Genomic DNA, 21,080 nt, shown 5'->3' on the forward strand with positions numbered 1-21,080 from the left:
CACTGTTATCTGAGGATGTCACTTAGTATAGCTATCATGGAAACAAGTTCATACTTGAGTGGAAAGAGAAATTAGTAAAAAAAAAAAAAGAAAAGAAAAAAGAAATGCCCTCAAACTTAAACAAAAATCTCACATGTAAGGCCATAACTGCTCTTCTGAAAGTGTTGGGATTTTATTTGGATTATTGTATGGGTTTATTCTGTTTCTGCTAAGTACAAAATAAAGTCATTTGTCTTGCCAAGTGGTGGACCTGACATATGTCAACCCAGGCTGAGATCTGAGGACTGGGGTTTAAAGCCAGCACAGGCTAAAGTCTGAGAGTCTCATCTCTGATTAGCTCTCTCTACTGGGGATTGTGTAGATGTGTCTCAAATAACAGAGGAATGACTCTGACCAAAAATGAACAAGGACAGCACCAAGCACTGAATTCAAGTCTCAGGGCTGTAGGAGAAGATGAAGAGGAAATGGAAGGAGCAGAAGTAGAGGGAGAATAAGAAGGAGAAACAGAAGCAGAAGCACAAGCACAAATATAAGCGAAAGAAGAGGAAGCGGTGGAGGAGGAAGAAGAAGAATTTGTTTTGTGTTTTTAGGAGGAATAATTAATATAGAGGAGGATAACTTAAGGGTACACTGTGTAAGCTTGGATTGTGATAAGTGCTTTCTATGTTCAATTAGAAATGCCCAGGAAAATTTGTACAACATCTACCCAAATGGGAATATAAGAAAATGCACACTGAAAATAAAAGTTGTTTTTCTCAGGTTAGCAAGTAAATTTCTTTGAAATATAGATGTCCATACATTGACAGAGAAAGGCAAGGGGGCTTTGCCGGGAACACATGAATTAGTATGTCTTTTCTAGATGGAAAAATCTATCTATCTATGTATCTATGTATCTATGTATCTATCTATCTCTCTATCCATCTATCATCTATCTATCTGTCTGTCTATCTATCTATCTATCTATCTATCTATCTATCTATATATATATATATATTTATCTATTTATCTACCTATCCTGAGTCCTATAATGAAGGAAAAGTAGCAATGATGCTGATAATCAGCCAACTTGTATTCTCCCTTCCAGTGGACTCCTTTGTTCACAATCCATGAAGACAGGAGACCACTCTGCCTGGCAGTCTCCCCAGAGCCCTCATCACGTCCTGGTTCCTCTGGCTGTAGATGAAGGGGTTCAGCATGGGAGTGACCACTGTGTACAACACCGAGGCCACCTTGCTTCTGTGGGCAGAGGAGGACACCACAGAGCTGAGGTACACCCCAAGTCCTGTCCCGTAGAACAAGGAGACCACGCAGAGGTGAGAGCCACAGGTGGAGAAGGCTTTGTGCTTGCTAGCCGTGTTGGACATCTTCATTAAAGAGGAGAGGATTTGATGGTAAGAGAAGAAGATTCCTAAGGCAGGAAACACACAGAACAACACAGTAGCCACATACATAGAAATGTCATTTATGAGAGAGTCAGAGCATGCCACCTGGAGAACCTGAGCTAGTTCACAGAAGAAATGGGGCATGGTGATTCCCGGGGAGAAGGTTAATTTCTCATCAATACAACATGATGTACTGAGATGCAGAAAATGAGAAGCCAGGACACCAGAACCAGGAGGCCACAGAAGTGAGGGTTCATGATAACTGGGTAGTTCAGTGGGTGGCAGACGGCCACAAAGCGGTGATAAGCCATCACAGTCAATAGGAAATTTCCCATTCCTCCAAAAATCATGAAGAAATACACCTGAGTGAGGCACTCTGGGTAGGAGATGTCTTTCCTCTGGGTCTGGATGTTCACCAGCATCTTGTAATGGTAAAACAGATGTCTACAAAAGACAGGTTGGAGAGGAAGAAGTACATGGGGGTGTCGAGGTGGGGGTCAGAGGTGACAGCCAGGATGATAAGCAGATTTCTTAGCATGGACAGGAAGAGCCCAAATAGCATGGGATGGAATTGAGGGTCAACTGAGAGGCCCAGGTGGAGAAATGGTGATTCCCCTGTGTGGTTTTATGCAGTCATAGTCCTGGCTATAGCCATTGGGGCATAAGCAAAAGTTCAATCAATCCCCACTGGCAGCTCAGGTGGTCATGCCCTTCCATTTCCAGAAGCCTTTTGTGATTCCTAATGGCTTCCCCGGGGTTGACCTGCACAGCCAAGGTTGGCTCCACTCACTTTCATATTGTAATATGTTGGTCAATATCTTCTGTCTTGTATTCACTAACTGTGAGTTTTTGTGTTTTGCTAGTCCTGAGGCTTGAATTCGGGAATTGGGTGCTGCCCTTGACTATCTTTGAGCTTTTGTCTTCCCTCAATGCTAATCCTCTACCACGACTGCCACTTGAGCCATAGCTCTACTTCCACCTTTATGCATGGTTAATTGAATATAAGAGTCCATGGACTCACCTGCTTCAACTGGTGTTGAACCATGTGCCTCATATCTCAGCCTGGGATTAGAGGTAGGAGACACCAATTCCCTAAAAGTGTTTTCGTCTTGTCTTTTTGAAAGTCAGTATATAGCAGGGTTCTTTGACCTATTATTTGCTTATAATATACCCTGATTAGCTTTACCCTTTTGCTCTCTCCTTCCTCCTCTATTCTTAGAGGAATTCTAGCGGGTTTCATTGTTTCATGGGCTATGCATATAAAGTATCTTGGCAGTCCGCATCCCTTTCTCACCCCCGCCCCCGTCCATCTTCCCTCTGCTCCCACTGTGCCTTCTTCCACAGGACTTGTACATCCTGTCATTCATTTTATTTGCGAGTCCTGGGGCTTGAACTCAGGGCCTGGGCACTGCCCTTGGGCTTTCTCAAGGCTAGCACTCTACCACTTGAACCACAGCACCACTTCCAGTTTTCTAGTGGTTCATAGAGAGAAGAGTCTCACTGAGTTTTGTGCTTGGATTGGCTTTGAACCACGATCCTCAGATCTCAGCCTCCTGAGTAGCTACAATGACAGGAGTTAGCCACTGACGCCTGGCTTCTATTAAAGCCATAGAAGCAAAGGTGGATTTCTTAAGCTGGGTGTGGTGGCTCATGCCTGTAATCCTATGTATATGTATATATGTATACATACATATAATTTATCTCTTATATCTAATTAACCAGAAAAAGATGGAAGTTCTAGAACACTATTTTTTGGTGAAAGCCCAGGAACAGTGCTCAGGCCCAGAGTTCCAGCTCCAGAACTGGCAAAAAAGAAAAAAGAAAAGAAAATATAGTATATTTATGTATCAAATTATATATTTTTATATGTAAATTACTATATTACATAAATAAATAGAATTCCATCAGAAAGGAAGCACCATGCTATAGTGTCTCTAGATGTTCATATACAAGTGAAAAAAATTTACAAGCTAGACTGTAATTATATTCTTGTAAATCCAACCATGTGTTCATGCAACAGGTAGGCTGTAAATGTGGCTTTGTGGTAGAATGCTTGCCTAGCATGCATGAAGCCCTGAGTTTGATTGCATATAAACAGAAAAAGTTGAAAGAGGTAGCTTGCTATCCTTGAACAAAAGAAGCTCAGGGAGAGAGCTCAGGCCCTGAGTTCAAGCCCAAGACTGGGGGAAAAAAAGGAAAGAAAAAGAAAGAAAAAGAAAAAAAGGCAGGAGAGCCAGGGTTTGGCCTCTGGGTGCAGTGTCAGGTGTCTGGTTATTGTGCATTCTAAACTGTCTCCTCCATCGAGAAATTGGCTTAGTAAGAATAACTAGTTCAGGGGTCAGGAGTTTTGCCTAGTGTTAGAGTGCTTGCTAGGATGCATGAAGACCTGGATTCGATTCCTCAGTACCACACATATAGAAAGGTCAAGAGTCTTACTGTGGCTCAAGTAGTAGAGCACTAACCTTGAGGAAAAACCCCAAGGACAGTGCCCACGCCCTGAGTTCCAGCCCCAGGAATAATTAGTTCAAGGAAAGCTTTCCAGATGAAAAAATGTTATAGATGTAAAACAAGCACCCGTCTTGATTGGTTAGGATTTTCCTTTTGTCACTTGTGTAGATCCAAGGAATTAACTGTTTTAAGTGACAGGACTGAATTATTCAGTAAGATGATTTTCTCAGAAACCGTCTCAGTATTGTTGGTGAATAAAAATGTTCTGGATGTCAAATTAGAAATCTCAGAAAAAACTGAACAAAGCTGACCCTTAAATCAGTCTACAGGTAAGAAAAGTTTCAAAGGAATGATGGAGGAAGTAACTGAGAGTAACAAACACACACATATCCAAGTGGAGTCAGACGTACTTTGGGAACTAAAACAATCAATGAAAGAAGACATTTACAGCGGTGAAAGAGCCTAGACAGTCAGACACCAGTGGCTCACATCTGCAGTCCTAGCTCCCCAAGAAGCTGAGATCTGAGGATCTCAGTTCAAAGTTATCATGGCCGAACAATTCTTAGGGCTTCTTATGTCCAGCTGTCCAGCAAGATCCACAAGTACAGATATTTCTCAAGTGGCAGAGTGCCAGCCTTCAGTGAAATAGCTATATGAGAGAGAAAAGTGCCCTGAGTTCAAGCTTCAGTTGCCACACAGACACACGCACAGACAGACACAGACACAGACACAGACACAGACACATAAACATATTCAGGGCCAGGATAGGAGAACTCACAGCTTTTTCCTGATGGTTTGTGGTGCCCACTTAATTTGGGGTCAGGAATCCATTTGGGACTAGGCAGAGCTCTGCGCAGGAGTCTCCCCAGTGCCCCTATCACATCCTGGTTCCTCAGGCTGTAGATGAAGGGGTTCAGCATAGGGGTGACCACTGTGTACATCATCGAGGCCACGGCCCCGAATCTGGGAGAAAGAGATACAGCCGAACTGAGGTACACCCCAAAGCCTGTGCCGTAGAACAAGGCAACCACGCAGAGGTGAGAGCCACAGGTGGAGAAGGCTTTGTGCTTGCTAGCAGTGTTGGACAGCTTCATTAAAGAGGAGAGGATCTGACAGTAAGAGAACATGATCCCAGTGGCAGGAAATGCACAAACCAGGGCAGTCACCACATAGAGACAGATGGTGTTCACCAGGGCATCGGAGCTGGCCACCTCGAGAAGCTGAACCAGTTCACAGAAGAAATGGGGGATCTTGGTACCCACGGAGAAGGTCAGGCGAACCAGGAGCAGGATATGGAGCATGGAGACACAGAACATGACCAGCCAAGACGCCAGGACCAGCAGGCCACAGAGGTGAGGGTTCATGATCACCGGGTAGTTCAGTGGGTGGCAGATGGCCACAGAACGGTCATAAGCCATCACAGTCAATAGGAAATTGTCCATTCCACCAAAAATCATGAAGAAATACACCTGAGTGAGGCACTCTGGGTAGGAGATGTCTTTCCTCTGGGTCTGGGTGTTCACCAGGATCTTTGGGATAGTTGTGGAGGTGAAGCAGATGTCCACAAAAGACAGGTTGGAGAGGAAGAAGTACATGGGGGTGTGGAGGTGGGGGTCAGAAGTGATGGCCAGGATGATGAGCAGATTTCCGAGCACAGTGATCAGGTACATGGACAGGAAGGGCCCAAAGAGCAGGGGCTGGAGTTGAGGGTCATCTGAGAGGCCCAGGAGGAGGAATGGTGATTCCCTTGTGAGGTTTTTTGCTGTCATACTCCTGGCTGTTCTCCTTGGGACAAGTAAACAAAAATTCAGTGAACGCTCACATGGTAGTGTTTGAAGTTATTTGTAAGTAGTTGTAGTCAGGGCTTTCAATTCAACATAGGACTTGTGAGTATATTGTCATCCCATCATGGTCTGTGACTCCCAGCCCCTTCCATCCCTCAGTTTACCCAGTTCTAGTTTCACATTTGTACATTGAGTTTTAGGATTGCATTTGCCCACCCTTCCTTTCTCCATTCATCTGCCCATCTCTTCCCCTCACCTCCACAGTCAGAAAGTGCTTTCAACTCCCAGGTTATGAATATGTTACTTCTTGTGGAGTTGGGTGAATGTGGACCACGTGAGAAGAGACATGAAAGGCCAACACCGTGGAGTCGTCCTATTGTTGTCTGCAGGCCATGGAGTGAGCATCTATCTCAGGAATGGGAGCATTTGTGGGGAAGATCGCTGTACATGGAGTTCCTGGATGTCATTCAGCAACATCGCCTGGAGCCCAGGCAGCGTTCGTGGGCTGAGCTATTCTCAACACGACACATCTGTTACCTGTGTGGATGGAATATAGCATGGCTGGTCAACATGACTGTGGATGCCTCCTGACAGAGAAATCCTTCTAAAATATGAGCAAATAAAGAAGAGAGTGCCAGAGGAGAAAGCAACATCATATCGCAAACACACAATACATTGAGGAAACCACCTTTGGCTTATGTCTGTCATGCTAGCTGCTCAGGAGGTTGAGATCTGAGGTTCATGGTTCGGTGCCAGCCTAGGCATGAAAGTCTGTGAAACTCTCAACTCCAATTTGAAGCACCAAAAAATGGAAGTGTTGGAGCTGTGGCCTTGGCTAACAAGTCTCAGGGATACTGAGTTTAAATCCCAGGACTGACACACACACACACACACACACACACACACACACACACACACACTATACAACACATGTGTGAGATTTCATGCTCTGGAGCAGGAACGTAGTATGCAGAAAACAGCAGAAATAATGCATTATGCAATAATAAATAGGATGAATTTGATTCATATGCTCAATGCTCTATCTGCCTGTCTGTCTGTCTGTCCATCTATCTATCATGAGTGTAAATGTTTATGGGTATAATCCTGAGAGAGAACGAGGAATGGTGGGATTGTGTAATAAAGAATATGTGTGAAGATGAAGATAATATCCACTAAACGCTTTTGAAATCAGGCACACAGATTACAGGCCAAAGAAAGAGCTACAATCAAGTTTATTTTGATCAAAATACAATATATGCCTGTATGGAAATACCACAGCAAAACCCCCTTTTCCAGTTGGTATACATAGAAAACCATTCTTTACACACAGAAGACAGTGTGTATGTGCAAAATTAGGTGAGGGAAGTTTGGTGCCAGTGGCTCACAGCTGGCATTCTAGCTACTAGGAGGCTGCAATTGAAGGATCAGGGTGTGAAGCCAGCTCAGGCAGGGAAGTCCATGAGATTCTCATTCCTAATTAATCACCAAAAAATCACACGTGAGCTGAAGTTCACTTGGTATTGCTCAGAAACTCAGGGACAGTGCCCAGATCCACAGTTCAAGCCCCACGACTGCCACATGTGAGGGAAAACCCTACCTTGGAAGGAGGAGAAGGGAGGAGTTGAACCAGAAAAGCAAGTGATCAAGGGCCAGCCAAGGGCCCAGTGTGGACACACCACTTACCTGTTCCATGAATTTGGTAGCATTCTAAGGGCATGTTTCTTGGGATTCAGTTCTTGGTCATTGTATGTTTTTCTTCCATTTATACATTTGGGGATGGGGAGTTTGAATTGTTTCATTTCAACCTGAGGTTCCCTCCCAAAAGAACATAACTTAGAAAAAGCGAAGTCAGATATGACCTGTGAAATAATCCTTCAGCTTCTTTCTCAGAATTGAGCCAAATGCACAAAAGATTGATGAAATATACACAAATGTGGATTTTGTTGTTTGTGAATGTTGGTTGGTTGTATTGTGCCATTACTGGGGCTGAGACTCGGGTTCTAGATACTGGGACTTAGCTTCTTCTGCCCTGTGCTGACACTCTTGTCACTTGAGCCACAGTTTCCCTTCCAGCTTTCTGGTGATTAATTGGCAGTATGAACCTCACAGTCTTTCTTCCCTGGACTGGTTTAAATTGTGTTTCTCAGATCTCAAGCCCACTGAGTAACTAGGATTATAGGAGTCAGCAAGCGCCCGTCCACTCCAGGCCTAATCAACACAGTGCCTGGAACAAGATACCTTTTTGACATTCCCCACATCTTACCAAAGTTGCTACTAAACTGGGCTCCATTCCCCAGCTAAAAAAATTGTTCCTCCAGTGATTGTACATAGAGATTACCTTCTTGTGTACTTGTTTGATAAACATGGCATTTGAAAATGATGTAAAAATCAATGTTAATAAATTCTGTAATTAAAAAAAAATCACACGTGAGCTGAAGTTCACTTGGTATTGCTCAGAAACTCAGGGACAGTGCCCAGACCCACAGTTCAAGCCCCACGACTGCCACATGTACATGCGGGCACACACACACAAACACACACACACACACAAAACACACACAAACGAAGGGGAATTCTTCCTTATTAATAATTCCGTTGTTGGCTAGATTTTGTTATGGACACTATTGGGAAACAAAACTTACATTTTCAGTAGAATAAGCAAGAAAAATATGGGAGAGTATAAGAAAAAAATTCCAAGCAAAGCTGACACTAGAGGTTCATCTCTGTTATCATCATTGCTCAGGAGTCTGAGATCTGACAATGGCAGTTCAAAGCCAACCTGGGCAGGAAAGTCTATGAGACCCTTATTCCAAAGAATGACAGAAAAAGCTCTAAGTGGAGCCGCAGGTCAAGTGGCAGGGTGAGAGTTCAAGCCCAGGCCTGCACACACAGACACGCACAGGAATCCCTCGCCTGGAACCCAAGAGACAATACCTGGTGTACAACGGAACTTTAGCGGTGATTAACAAATATATAATGAGATGTAGCAAAGCTGACAGATAACCCTGACTATTGGGAAAGAGTGAAGAAAAGCGAGAAACCTTCCAGAAAGGAACTTCATGAAGAAGACGCTCTAGGTTGCAAAAAGTGAGATAAAGAAGGGAATTCAGAGTTCACAAAGCCTGAACTCCAAGTTCCTTGGCATTCTGGGACCTCACCTGCAGATGTGAGCTCATTTCTGGCCCTTCCCATCCTCACTATTCCAGAGGATTGCCTGCTACTCACCCCATCTTCTTTTTGTCTTGTTTTCCCTTGCTGGTCATAAATTTACATTTCCCCTGTCTTTACCAGGCTATCATGGCTCTCTGTTTGGTTATCACTGAAGATTTCTTATCTCCCCAACTCCTCCTTAGAAGTTTGTTGGCTGGGTTTTCACGGAGACTGGAGTCAGAGAAGGGAGTCAGAAGCTTGTGCAGTTTCTTGCAACTCAATCGATGAATGTACTAAGATCTCATGAAATGAATTGCCTTTCATGAAATAATTGTCTTTATGAAATGAAATGTCTTTCCAGTCTTCAAACCATTTTGTTCCCCAAACCATTTTGTTCCCATGAGTTAAAGTGAAGATGACATCATGGATAAACAGATTTAGTTTAATTTCTTGCATTATTGTAGGCTGTTACAGGGTGAGGGAATTAATTTATTCCTAGGGGAACGCAGTTTCTTTTGTTTTCTTCCTTTTGTTTTGGTAAAAAAGATAATAATGTATTCTCAAAGGAACTATTAATGTCTACAGGAACTAAAACTCTGGAGCCATGTCTATTTGGCATCTGCCTTGAAGCATCTTTGGTCATGTAATATAGATAACTTGTTCTCTCCAGGGAAAAACAATTTCTTGATTTTCATTCATTATTTAATAGTGTCTTATACTTGGAAGTTATAGATAAAAATCCCATGTTTTGTTTGGTCAGCAGCACACTGAGACACCCAGCAACCTATAAAATTATATTTGTTACCTCATATAGGTTCCGCTTAATATCCACTCAGAATATCACAAAAAATAGCTCAGTGCCCTGTTCAGTGGATTTAATCAATATATGATCATTTATTTATTATTTAATGAGTGTATCCTCCCTGGTCAACTGGAAATTTGTATTTTCTTATCTTCATTTCTCTCATATCAGCCCCAATTTCCTTACCTTCTGTTACTGACCCACTCAGCCCAATTGCTGGATTTCTATGAAGTCAAGCTTCGAAAACACTGCCAGACATAGTGTCTCACTCCTGTTATCCTAGCTACTCAGGAAGCTGAGATCTGAGGATCTTGGTTCAAAACCAGCCCAGGCACTTAGCACCACGTGTCTCTTATCTCCAATTAACCACCAGAAGCCCAGAAATGGGTCTGTGGCTCAAGGAGTAGGGCGGTAGTGTTGAGCTGAAGAGCTCAGGGACAGCACCCACGCTCAGAACTCAAATGCAAAGACCCACAAAAAATACAGAGAAAAAGGAAAAAGAAAACAATCTCAGTTTGATGCTGCTGGCTCAGGCTTGTATTCCTAATTACTTAGGAGGCTGAGATGTGAGGATTTAGAGTTAGAAGCCAGTGGGGCAGAAAAGTCTGTAGAGTCTTCTCTTCAATGAACCGCTAAAAAGGAAGAATGGAGCTGTGGCTCAAGCAGAAGAGCAGAATCCTTGAGTAAAAACAGTCTTGGATAATGCCCATGCTCTGAGTTCAAGCTGCACAAGCAACACACACACACAGACACACACACACACACACACACACACACACACACACACACACACACACAGGAAAAGAAATGAAATCCCCTAAATAAACACAGGAATATATGATCCCCTCCGGATCCTATTGAAAGATGGTGTGTGTGTGTGTGTGTGTGTGTGTGTGTGTGTGTGTGTGTGTGTGTGTGTGTTGGTTCTGGACCAGGATTTCAGGGCCTGGGCATTCTTTCAAACCTTTTGTACTCAAGGTTGGTGCTTTACCTCTTCAGCCACCACTCCATTTCTGTCGTGTGCCTATTGAACTGGAAATAATGTTCTGGAGGTTTTCCTGGCCAGGATGACAGTGGGCTTCCACTCTCAGATCTCCGCCTGTGGAGTAGCTGGCAGTTCAGGCTTGAGCCACTGGCACTAGAACTGAATTTTGGTGTTCCTTCAGTGGAGGTCACATCTTGTACACACAGTGACATTCTGGAATATTTTTCCAATTTAGATGCACATTTTTCTTTCTCTTGATGGAATGCTGTGTCTGGGACACAGTAGTGAGTGGCAGGGTGAATGCAGGCCCATCTTACTTCCACAGTTTTATGGGTAGAGATTAGAGTGTCACAGACTTTCCTGCCCAAACTGGTTTTGAATAGCCATCCTCACATCTCAGCCTGTAAGACCTGAAGCTCAAATGAGAGAGGAAATCCTAGAGGACATAATTGAAGAAGTAGCATAGACTAGTCCTTTCTGGAAAGTTCTGTAACATTTTATTAAATAGGATGATAAATTGAGAAAAGAAATTGCAGCAAATGAAAACTTTATTCAGAACACTGGAACCGCTTATTAGAATGAAAGAATTGTGTGGGATGTTGACTTACAACGTCACCCAGGCACAGAAGATGAAGAAAGACCTCTCAACACCAAATATTAAAGGTCCACAATTAAGTTGACTTTCCAATGACGAAAAAGATTGATAAGATAATGTTTATTTATTCACTCATTTATTTTTTGTTTGGTCATGGGGCTAGATCTCTGGGCCTGGTTGCTATTCTTGAACTCTTCAGCCAAGCCTACTGCCCTACCCCTTGAGTCACAGTACCACTTCTGGTTCTGTAGGGGTTAACTGGAGATAAGACTGTCACAGACTTTAGTGTCCGGGTTGGGTTTGAACTGTGATCCTCAAATCTCAGCCTTCTGAATAGCTACGATTACAGGTGTAAGCCACTGCTCCCTGCCAAGCAATCTTTAAGAGAGGTAAAAATGGCCATAAAGAAATCCATGAAGAAATAGTCAACCTCTTAACTACATAGAATACACAAATCAATAAAACATTGTGATCCTGTATTATGTCAATGCTGAAGGAAATTTATAACACCAATTCTGGTGAGGTTGAGAAGAAACAGGCATGCTCAGATACTGTTGTCTGAGGATGTCACTTAGTATAGCTATCATGGAAACAAGTTCATACTTGAGTGGAAAGAGAAATTAGTAAAAAAAAAAAAAAGAAAAAAGAAATGCCCTCAAACTTAAACAAAAATCTCACATGTAAGGCCATAACTGCTCTTCTGAAAGTGTTGGGATTTTATTTGGATTCTTGTATGGGTTTATTCTGTTTCTGCTAAGTAAAAAATGAAGTTATTTGTCTTGCTTAGTGGTGGAGACTGACATCTGTTAACCCACGCTGAGCTCTGAGGGCTGGGGTTTAAAGCCAGCATAGGCTAAAATCTGAGAATCTCATCTCTGATTAGCTCTCTCTTCTGGGGATTGTGTAGAGGTGTCTCAAATAACAGAGGAATGACTCTGACCAAAAATGAACAAGGACAGCAACAGGCACTGAATTCAAGTCCCAGGGTTGTAGGAGAAGATGAAGAGGAAGTGGAAGAAGCAGAAGTAGAAGCAGAATAAGAAGGAGAAGGAGAAGGAGAAGCAGAAGCACAAGCACAAGCACAAACATAAGCGGGAGAAGAGGAGGAGGTGGAGGAGGAAGAAGAAGAATTTGTTTTGTGTTTTTAGTAGGAATAATTAATATAGAGGAGGATAACATAAGAGTACACTGTGTAAGGGTACATTGTGTAAGCTTGGATTGTGATAAGTGCTTTCTATGTTCAATTAGAAACGCCCAGGAAAATTTGTACAACATCTACCCAAATGGGTATATTAAGAAAATTCATACTGAAAATAAAAGTTGTTCTTTTCAGATTAGCAAGTAAATTTCTTTGAAATGTAGATGTCCATACATTGACAGAGAAAGGCAAGGGGGCTTTGCCGGGAACACATGAATTAGTATGTCTTTTCTAGATGGAAAAATCTATCTATCTATCTGTCTGTCTATTTTTCTGTCTGTCTGTCTGTCTATCTATCTATCCTGAGTCCTATAATGAAGGAAAATTAGCAATGATGCTGATATTCCACCAATTTGTCCTCCTACTTCCAATGGACTATACTGTCGTGTGCTTCACAATCCACCAAGACAGGAGACCACTCTGCGTGGCATTCTCTCCAGGGCCCCCATCACGTCCTGGTTCCTCAGGCTGTAGATGAAGGGGTTCAGCATGGGAGTGACCACTGTGTACATCACCTAGGCCACCTTGCTTCTGTGGGCAGAGGAGGACACCACAGAGCTGAGGTACACCCCAAGTCCTGTCCCGTAGAACAAGGAGACCACGCAGAGGTGAGAGCCACAGGTGGAGAAGGCTTTGTGCTTGCTAGCCATGTTGGACAGCTTCATTAAAGAGGAGAGGATTTGATGGTAAGAGAAGAAGATTCCTAAGGCAGGAAACACACAGAACAGCACAAAAGCCAGGTACATCCAGATGTCATTGATGAGGGTGTCAGAGCTGGCCACCTGGAGAACCTGAGCTATTTCACAGAAGAAATGGGGGATGGTGGTTCCGGGGAGAATGTTAATTTCCTCAGCAGTAGAACATGATGTAGTGTGATGCAGAAAATGAGACGCCAAGACACGAGGACCAGGAGGCCACAGAAGTGAGGGTTCATGATAACCGGGTAGTTCAATGGGTGACCGATGGCCACAAAGTGGTCATAAGCCATCACGGTCAATAGGAAATTATCCATTGCAACAAAAACCAGAATGAAATACACCTGAGTGAGGCACTCTGGGTAGGAGATGTCTTTCCTCTGAGTCTGGATGTTCACCAGCATCTTGGGGATGGTAGTAGTAGTAAAACAGATGTCCACAAAAGACAGGTTGGAGAGGAAGAATACATGGGGGTTTGGAGGTGGGGGTCAGAGGTGACTGCCAGGATGATGAGCAAATTTCCAAGCACGGTGATCAGGTGCATGGACAAGAAGAGCCCAAAGAAGATGGGCTGGAATTGAGGGTCATCTGAGAGGCCCAGGAGGAGGAATGGTGATTCCCCTGTGTGGTTTTGTGCTGTCATAGCCCTGGCTGTTCTCTTTGGGGCAAGTAAACAAAAGTTCAATCAGTGCCCACCGGTAGCTCAAGTGGTCATGCCCTTCCACTGCCAGATGCCTTTGTTGTTTCCTAATGGTTCCCCGGGGTAGACCTGCACAGCCAAGATTAGCTCCACTCACTTTCCTATTATAATATGTGGGTAAATATCCCCTATGTTTTCTGTTCACTCACTGCTTCTTTTATTTATTTATTTATTTATTTATTTATTTATTTATTTATTTATTTATTTATTTATTTTTTGCCAGTCTGGGCTTGGGCTTGGGCTTGAGGACTGTCCTTGGACTTTCTTAAGGCTAGAGGTCTTCCACTTGAGCCTAAGCACCACTTTCAGGTTTTTTCTGTGTTTGTGGTACCGAGGAATTGAACCTGGATATTCGTGCATGCTAGACAAGCACTCTACCACTAGGTCAAACTCCCGGACCCTGACTGAGAGTTTTTGTGTTTTTCTAGTCCTGAGGCTTTAATTCAAGGCCTGGGCACTGCATTTGGGCATTGTCAAAGTTAGAGCACAATTAAGTCATCCACAGATTCACTTCCGGCCTTTTCTATGTATGTGGTACTGAGGAATCAAACTCGGATCTTCGTGCATGCCAGGCAAGCACTCTAACACTTGGCCGTGCTGCAGTCCCTATGAAATGTATTTTTCTAAACCTTATGCTTATGTAGTTGTACCACGGGACTATAATTCAATGATCAGTTTGTGAGTACAAGACCATTTCATAAATGTCACTCCTTCCATGGTCTCCACAACTCCTCCCAGTCCAACCCCTCCCTCAGTTCACCCAGTTCCAGCTTCACATTTGTACACTGAATATTAGGAAAGATTTTGCCCACCTTTCCTCTCTCCATTTCTCTGTCCACCTTTTCCATTGCCTTCACCTCTCAGGAAGCACTTTCAACTCTCAGGAAGCACTTTCAACTCTCAAGTACAATTAATTCTTTTACCTATTTTCCTGGTGGAGTTAATCTTCACCATGAAATAGGATCGAGTCTTCCTCCCGTAGTCTGCAGGCCATGGATCAAGCATCCATCTAAGGAATGGGAGCATTTGTGGGGAAGATCTCAGTACATGGAGTTCCCGGATGTCATTCAGCCTCATTGCCTGGAGTCCAGGCAGCGTTCCTGGACTGAACTGTTCTCAATAGGACACATCTGTTACCTGTGTGGATGGAATACAGCATGCCTGGTTAACATGGCTGTGGATGCCTCCTGAGAGAGAATTCCGCTGGGTTATTTATTCCAAAATATGAGAGAGGGTAAAAAAGAGACTACCAGCTGCACTGAAATGAGGAGAAAGGAACACAGCAACATTAATTAACATGTAATGAGCTTAGTACATTTTGTCATAATTTTTATTGTAATTAATAGAAGGGTTACATTATATTCAGCAGATAGAACGTGCATTATTTCACATACATTGATACCCTTTCTCATGTCTTGGTCCCCATTTCCCTTCCCCCCACTCCCACCCCTCATCTTGTTTCCCACCCTTCCCTATCCAATTTCAAATAACCAAATTCGCATTCATCCAATATATCAGATAACAAGGTGAGATACTGTAACAATATGAGATAACTAAGGGAGAGCAAAAGAGATGAGAGATAACGTAGTTTATTAAGGACAACAATCACTCATTATATGGCTTTTGTTTCTATATCCAAGAGGTCCTTTCATTTAGCATCATACTGTATTGCCTTATATATCTAGGTTTTGCTCTATTGCAAATCTCTACTAGAGAGCCCAAGGTTTCTACTGATTATCACAAATGAGGAAAACCATTGAGCCTGTGTTCCTTTGAGTCTGGCTTAATTCACTTAATATGATTTTTTTCTAAGTCTTTCCGCTTCCTTACAAATGGGGCGATGTCTTTTTTCTGACAGCTGGGTTTAGTACATTTATCTCATGCCTGTAATCCTAGCTACTCAGGAAGTGGAGAGCTAAGGCTTGCCATTCTATGCTAGTCCGGGCAAGAAAAGTCTGTCAGATTCCTTTCTAACTTTTCAGCAGTAAAATGATGACTGTGGATCTAGTAGCAGCCTTGAGTAAGAAGGCTCAGAAACACTGACTCTAAACCCCAGAACTGGCACACACACAGACACAGACACACACACACACACACGCACAGACACACACACACACACAGACACCATCAGCACTGTGTGCGATTTCATGCTCTAGAGCAGGAACTTATTATGCTGAAATCAGCAGAATTAATGGATTATGCAATAGTACATTGGATGAAGTTGATTCATATGCCCAAGGCTCTGAGAGAACAAGTTGTCTAGCAATATTTACAAAGAAATTTTATGGACTGAACAAAAGTGTTTGTCATCTCCATAACAATTACCAGTGACAGCATCCTTTATGCCCATGAAATGGCCGCTGTGTATATCAGAATGACAGCTGTTGGGCAAAAACCTTCCTGGAAATGGAAATCATTTGTCCTGGGGGAGGGAAGATGGATTCTTATCAGTAGGAGTAGGAAAGGAAGGCACAGGCCTTCTAGGTTGGGACAAGCAATGAAATCAGCCCTACTGTCCTTCCGTGGATGAATGGAGAACAGAGATGGACACATAATGGAATATTCTTCAGTCTTTAGGAAGAATGGATTCCATCCTGTGGAGGAAAAGGACTGGAAGTGTAGATCATGTCATCTGAAGCAAAATAACCCAGGTTCACAAAGACAAATGGTAGGTGCATTCTCATCTTCACAGTTTAATATCCATGTATCTATGTGTCTACAACTCAGCTACGTATCTTCTTACCTACATTCTAACCCTCCACATGTCCATTATTTATGTATATATGTGTCTACCTATCATACACATACCAGGCTACTGTCTGCGATCTCAGTATCAATATATGTGTCTACTGTTGTCTATATATGTATGCCTGTGTGTATGTATTATCTATCTACCTTTGTGCATACCTGTCTGTCTCTCAATTAGTTATATATCTATCTACCTATTTTCTATTACCTCCTGATATATTTATGTATCTATTATCTGTGTGTCTACCTGTCTGTCTGTTGGTCCATTATCTACCTAGGTAACTGCATCTTTGTTAGCATCTCCCTTTGTATTACCTATTATCTATATACCTATTATTTATCTACCATGAATGTAAATGTTTATGGGAAGAAGCCTAAGGGAGAGGAGGGAATGGTGGGATTGAGAAATATAGAATATGTGTGAAGATGAAGATAAAATCCACTAAACCCTGTTGAAATCAGGAGCAGGAACTATGGGCCAATGAAAGAGCTACAGAGGGATTTATTGTGATCAAAACACAATATAAGCCTGTGTGGAAATACCACAGCAAAACCCCCCTTTTCCAGTTGGTATACATAGAAAACCATTCTGTGCACACTGAAGCCAGTATGCATGTGCAAAACTAAGTGAGGGAAGTTGGGTGCCAGTGGCTCACAGCTGGCATTCTAGCTACTACGAGCCTGCAATTGAAGGATCAGGCAGGGAAGACCATGAGATTCTCATTCCTAATTAATCACCAAAAAGCCACACGTGAGCTGCAGTTCACTTGGTATGGCTCAGTAGCTCAGGGGCATTGCCCAGGTGCACATTTCAAGTACTACGACAGGCACATGCACATAAAGACACACACAGACACAGAAACAGACACACACACCCACGAAAGGGAATTTTTCCATACTAATAATTTGTTGTTGGCTAGATTTTGTTATGGACGTTACTGGAAAACATACCATACATTTTTGGTCAAATATGCCAGCACTGGTGGCACTGGTGGTTCATCCATGTAATCATCATTGCTCAGGAGTCTGAGGTCTGCCAATGGGTGTTCAAAGCCAGCCTGGGCAGGAAAGCCTGGAGAGCCTTCTTTCCAAAAAATCACAGAAGAATCTGGAGGTGGAGTGCAGCTCAAGTAGTAGAGTGGTAGCCTTGAGCAAAAGGAGCTGAGGAACAGTGCCAGTGTTAGAGTTGAAGGGCCAGGCCTAGAGACACACAGACACACAGACAGACAGACACAGACACATACCCAGACACAGACACACAGACACACAGACGCACAGACACACAGACACACAGACAAACAGACACACAAGTCCCTGGCCTGGAACCCAAAAGACAATACCTGGTGCACAATGGAACTTTAGCGGGTGATTAATAAATACATAATCGATGTAGCAAAGCTGACAGATAATGCTGATTATTGGGAAAGAGTGAAGAAAACTGAGAGACCTTCCAGAAAGGAACTTTATGAGAAAGGCGCTCTAGGTTGCAGAAAGTGACAGAAAGAAAAGAAATCAGAGTTCACAAAGCCTGAGCTCCAAGTGCCTTAGAGTTCTGGGACCTCACCTGCAAATGTGAGCTCATTTCTGGCCCTTCCCATCCTCACTATTCCAGAGGATTGCCTGCTACTCACCCCATCTTCTTTTTGTCTTGTTTTCCCTCGCTGGTCATAAATTTACATTTCCCCTGTCTTTGCCAGGCTACCGTGGCTCTGTATTTTGGTTATCACTGAAGATTTCTTATCTCCCCAACTCCTCCTTAGACGTTTGTTGGCGGGGTTTTGACGGAGACTGGATTCAGAGAAAGTAGTCAGAAGCTGGTGCAGTTTCTTGCAACTCAATCGATGAATCTACTAAGATGTCCTCATGAAATGAATTGCCTTTCATGAAATAATTGTCTTTATGAAATGAAATGTCTTTCCAGTCTCCAAACCATTTTGTACCCATGAGTTAAAGTGAAGATGACATCATGGATAAAGTTTTAGGTTAATTTCTTGCATTATTGTGGGCTGTTACAGGGTGAGAGGAATTAATTTATTCCATGGAGAACATATTATTTTTGTTTGGACATGTAATAGATCACTTGATCTCTACAGGAAAATATTTTTTTTCATTTTTCTCGTTAAAGTTTCTTATGCTTTGAAATTATAGATAAAAATCCCACGTTTTATTTGGACAGCAGCACACTGAGACACTCAGCAACCTATAAAATTATATTTGTTACCTCATATGTGTTACTCTTAATATCTACTCAGAATATTATGAGAATAGCTCAGTGCATTGTTCAGTGGATTAAATAAATGCATGACCATTTAATTATTATTATTTAATGAATGTATACTCCCTGGTTAACTGGACATTTGTATTTTCTGATCTTCATTTGTCTCATATCAGCCCCAACTTTCTTACCTTGTGTTATTGCTCCCCTTGGCCCAATTGCTGGATTTCTATGAAGTCAACTTAGAAAACACCACGGGCATGGTGGCTTACTCCTGTCATTCTAGCTACTCAGGATGTTGAGATCTGAGGATTTTGGTTCAAAACCAGCCCAGGCATTAAAGTCTGTGAGACTCTTATGTCCAATTAACCACCAGAAACCCAGAAGTGGGTCTGTGAGTCAAGGAGTAGGGTGGTAGTGTTGAGCTGAATATCTCAGGGACAGCGTCCAGGCTCAGACTTCAAGTCCAAGAATGGACCAAAAAGAAAAACTAAAGAAAGAGAAAAAGGAAAAAGAAAACAATCTCAGCTAGGTTCTGCTGGCTCAGGCCTGTAATTTGAAATACTCAGGAGGCTGAGATGTGAGGATTTAGAGTTAGAAGCCAGTGGGGCAGAGAAGTCTGTAGAGTCTTCTCTTCAATGAACCACTGAAAAGGCAGAATGGAGCTGTGGCTCAAGGAGAAGAGCAGAATCCTTGAGCAAAAGCAGTCATGGACAAGGCCCAGGCTCTAAGTTCAAGCTCCAAGAGCAACACAGACACAGACACAGACACAGGCACAGACACAGGCACAGACAGACAGACAGACAGACAGACACACACACACACACACACACACACACACACACACACACACACACACAGACACACACACAGGAAAGAAATGAAACTCCCTAAAGAAAAGCAGGAATACATGATCACCTTCTGATCCTATTGAAAGATGGATAGTGTGTGTGTGTGTGTGTGTGTGTGTGTGTGTGTGTGTGTGTGTGTGTTATTTAAGTGAAAATAAGGGCCTGGAGGACTTCCTGCTCAGGACGACTGTGAGCTTCCATCCTCAGATCTCAGCCTGTGGAGTATCTGGGAGTTCAGGCTTGAGCCACCTGCACCAAAATTGATTTTTGGGGTTGCTTTAGTAGATGTCACATCTTGTATGCATAGTGACATTCTGGGATTTGTTTTTTCAATTTCAAATAATTTATCTGCTGCTCAGCGATTCTGGGAAAAAAGAGAGCAGAGTGCTTTTGCCTTAGTAAAATGGAAGGATCCCCTAACTGGTGCTTGGCACGGACCAGATCCTGTTCTAACCTGGGGTAGAGGGCATGTATGTGTTTTTTCACAGGAAGAAAATGATGCCCGCTGGCTCCCTGAACGCTGTGTTCGGATTGTGGAGAGTGACAGTGGCCATCCAAGCAGTGACTCACTGGACCTAGATCCCCGACCCTCGAGTGCTGCATCCTGCAATGTGGAAAGGACCTGAGTTATATCTGCATGTCAACCGATCAGCATATGGGACTGCTCCTGATCCGTTTATTCAAAACATTCAAACGGGTGGATTCTCTGCTTCTGGGATCGGCAACCCACTGTGCGTTAAACTTCGGGACAATGACTCCATCCCAGGATGTACTGAGGTGCAGTCTATCAATCACTGGATATGGGTGCCAGATCAAAAGCAACCTTGTAACCAATATTACTGGAACTTCCTCATAGCTACAAGACTGGTCAGGGGCCAATTCTACCCAGCTCCTCCTATCAAAAGAACATTATGAACTGTGTTTCTCCTCCTTTTGCTATTATGTATGGACCTTTTAACATATTCATTGATTCTACACAATTTAATATAACATGCGATAATTGTTCTTTTACAAATTGTATGTATAATGGATTAGCTACCTCTGTTATTATTGTTAAACAACCACCTTATATTATGTTACCTGTGAATATGTCTCTACCCTGCTATGAAGATTCTGGTGTCTTGGCTTTACAACTATTGAAAGACCTAATGTGCCCTAGGAGGTTTATTGGATTAATAGAAGCAGGTATTGTAGCTTTTATTTCCTTAGCAGCTATTGCTGCAGCTGCCACTGTTGCTTTGACACAGGGCCTTCGTAACCTAAAAGGCTTGCTGATGACCTTTGTTGGTCCAGGAATGTTGCCTGCCTTGTGTGGTAAAGATCTTGCAAAATTCATTGCTAAACCTTGCAGGATAACCCCACAGATCAAAGCCCCAGATGGTTGAGAGCCCCCACGAGAGGAATCGCAGTCAAGGACGGGTAAGAGGGGATGTGCTCTGACCAACCTAAGACAGGGCCTTCAGCTTGATCTGAAGAAGGTCCCCATGATGGGTAAGCCAGAGTTTGCAATCCACCCAACCTAAGACA

General features: G+C 43.0%; 1 protein-coding gene and 2 pseudogenes across 1 annotated transcript; all 3 read right to left on the minus strand.

The window, feature by feature from the left end:
- Positions 1–1,097: 1,097 nt before the first annotated feature.
- Positions 1,098–2,019, minus strand: LOC150068388 (olfactory receptor 7D4-like; annotated as a pseudogene).
- An 8-nt stretch (positions 2,020–2,027) lies between these two features.
- Positions 2,028–5,599, minus strand: LOC150068389 (olfactory receptor 7D4-like). The gene is made up of 3 exons (XM_090327466.1): positions 4,609–5,599; positions 4,241–4,248; positions 2,028–2,144 (listed from the first exon to the last, which is right to left on the minus strand). The coding sequence occupies exons 1-3, from the start codon at positions 5,597–5,599 to the stop codon at positions 2,028–2,030; spliced, it is 1,116 nt and encodes a 371-aa protein (XP_090183592.1).
- A 7,137-nt stretch (positions 5,600–12,736) lies between these two features.
- LOC150068390 (olfactory receptor 7D4-like) lies at positions 12,737–13,682 on the minus strand (annotated as a pseudogene).
- Positions 13,683–21,080: the final 7,398 nt, after the last annotated feature.

Source organism: Megascapheus bottae, chromosome 1, assembly GCF_031878675.1.
Source record: "Megascapheus bottae isolate mThoBot1 chromosome 1, mThoBot2.hap1, whole genome shotgun sequence".
In the NCBI taxonomy this organism is placed as follows: Eukaryota; Metazoa; Chordata; class Mammalia; order Rodentia; family Geomyidae; genus Megascapheus; species Megascapheus bottae.

Coding starts and splice junctions, on each gene's coding strand:
- LOC150068389 (XM_090327466.1), bottom strand. CDS start 5,599: ATGACAGCAAAAAACCTCACAAGGGAATCACCATTCCTCCTCCTGGGC.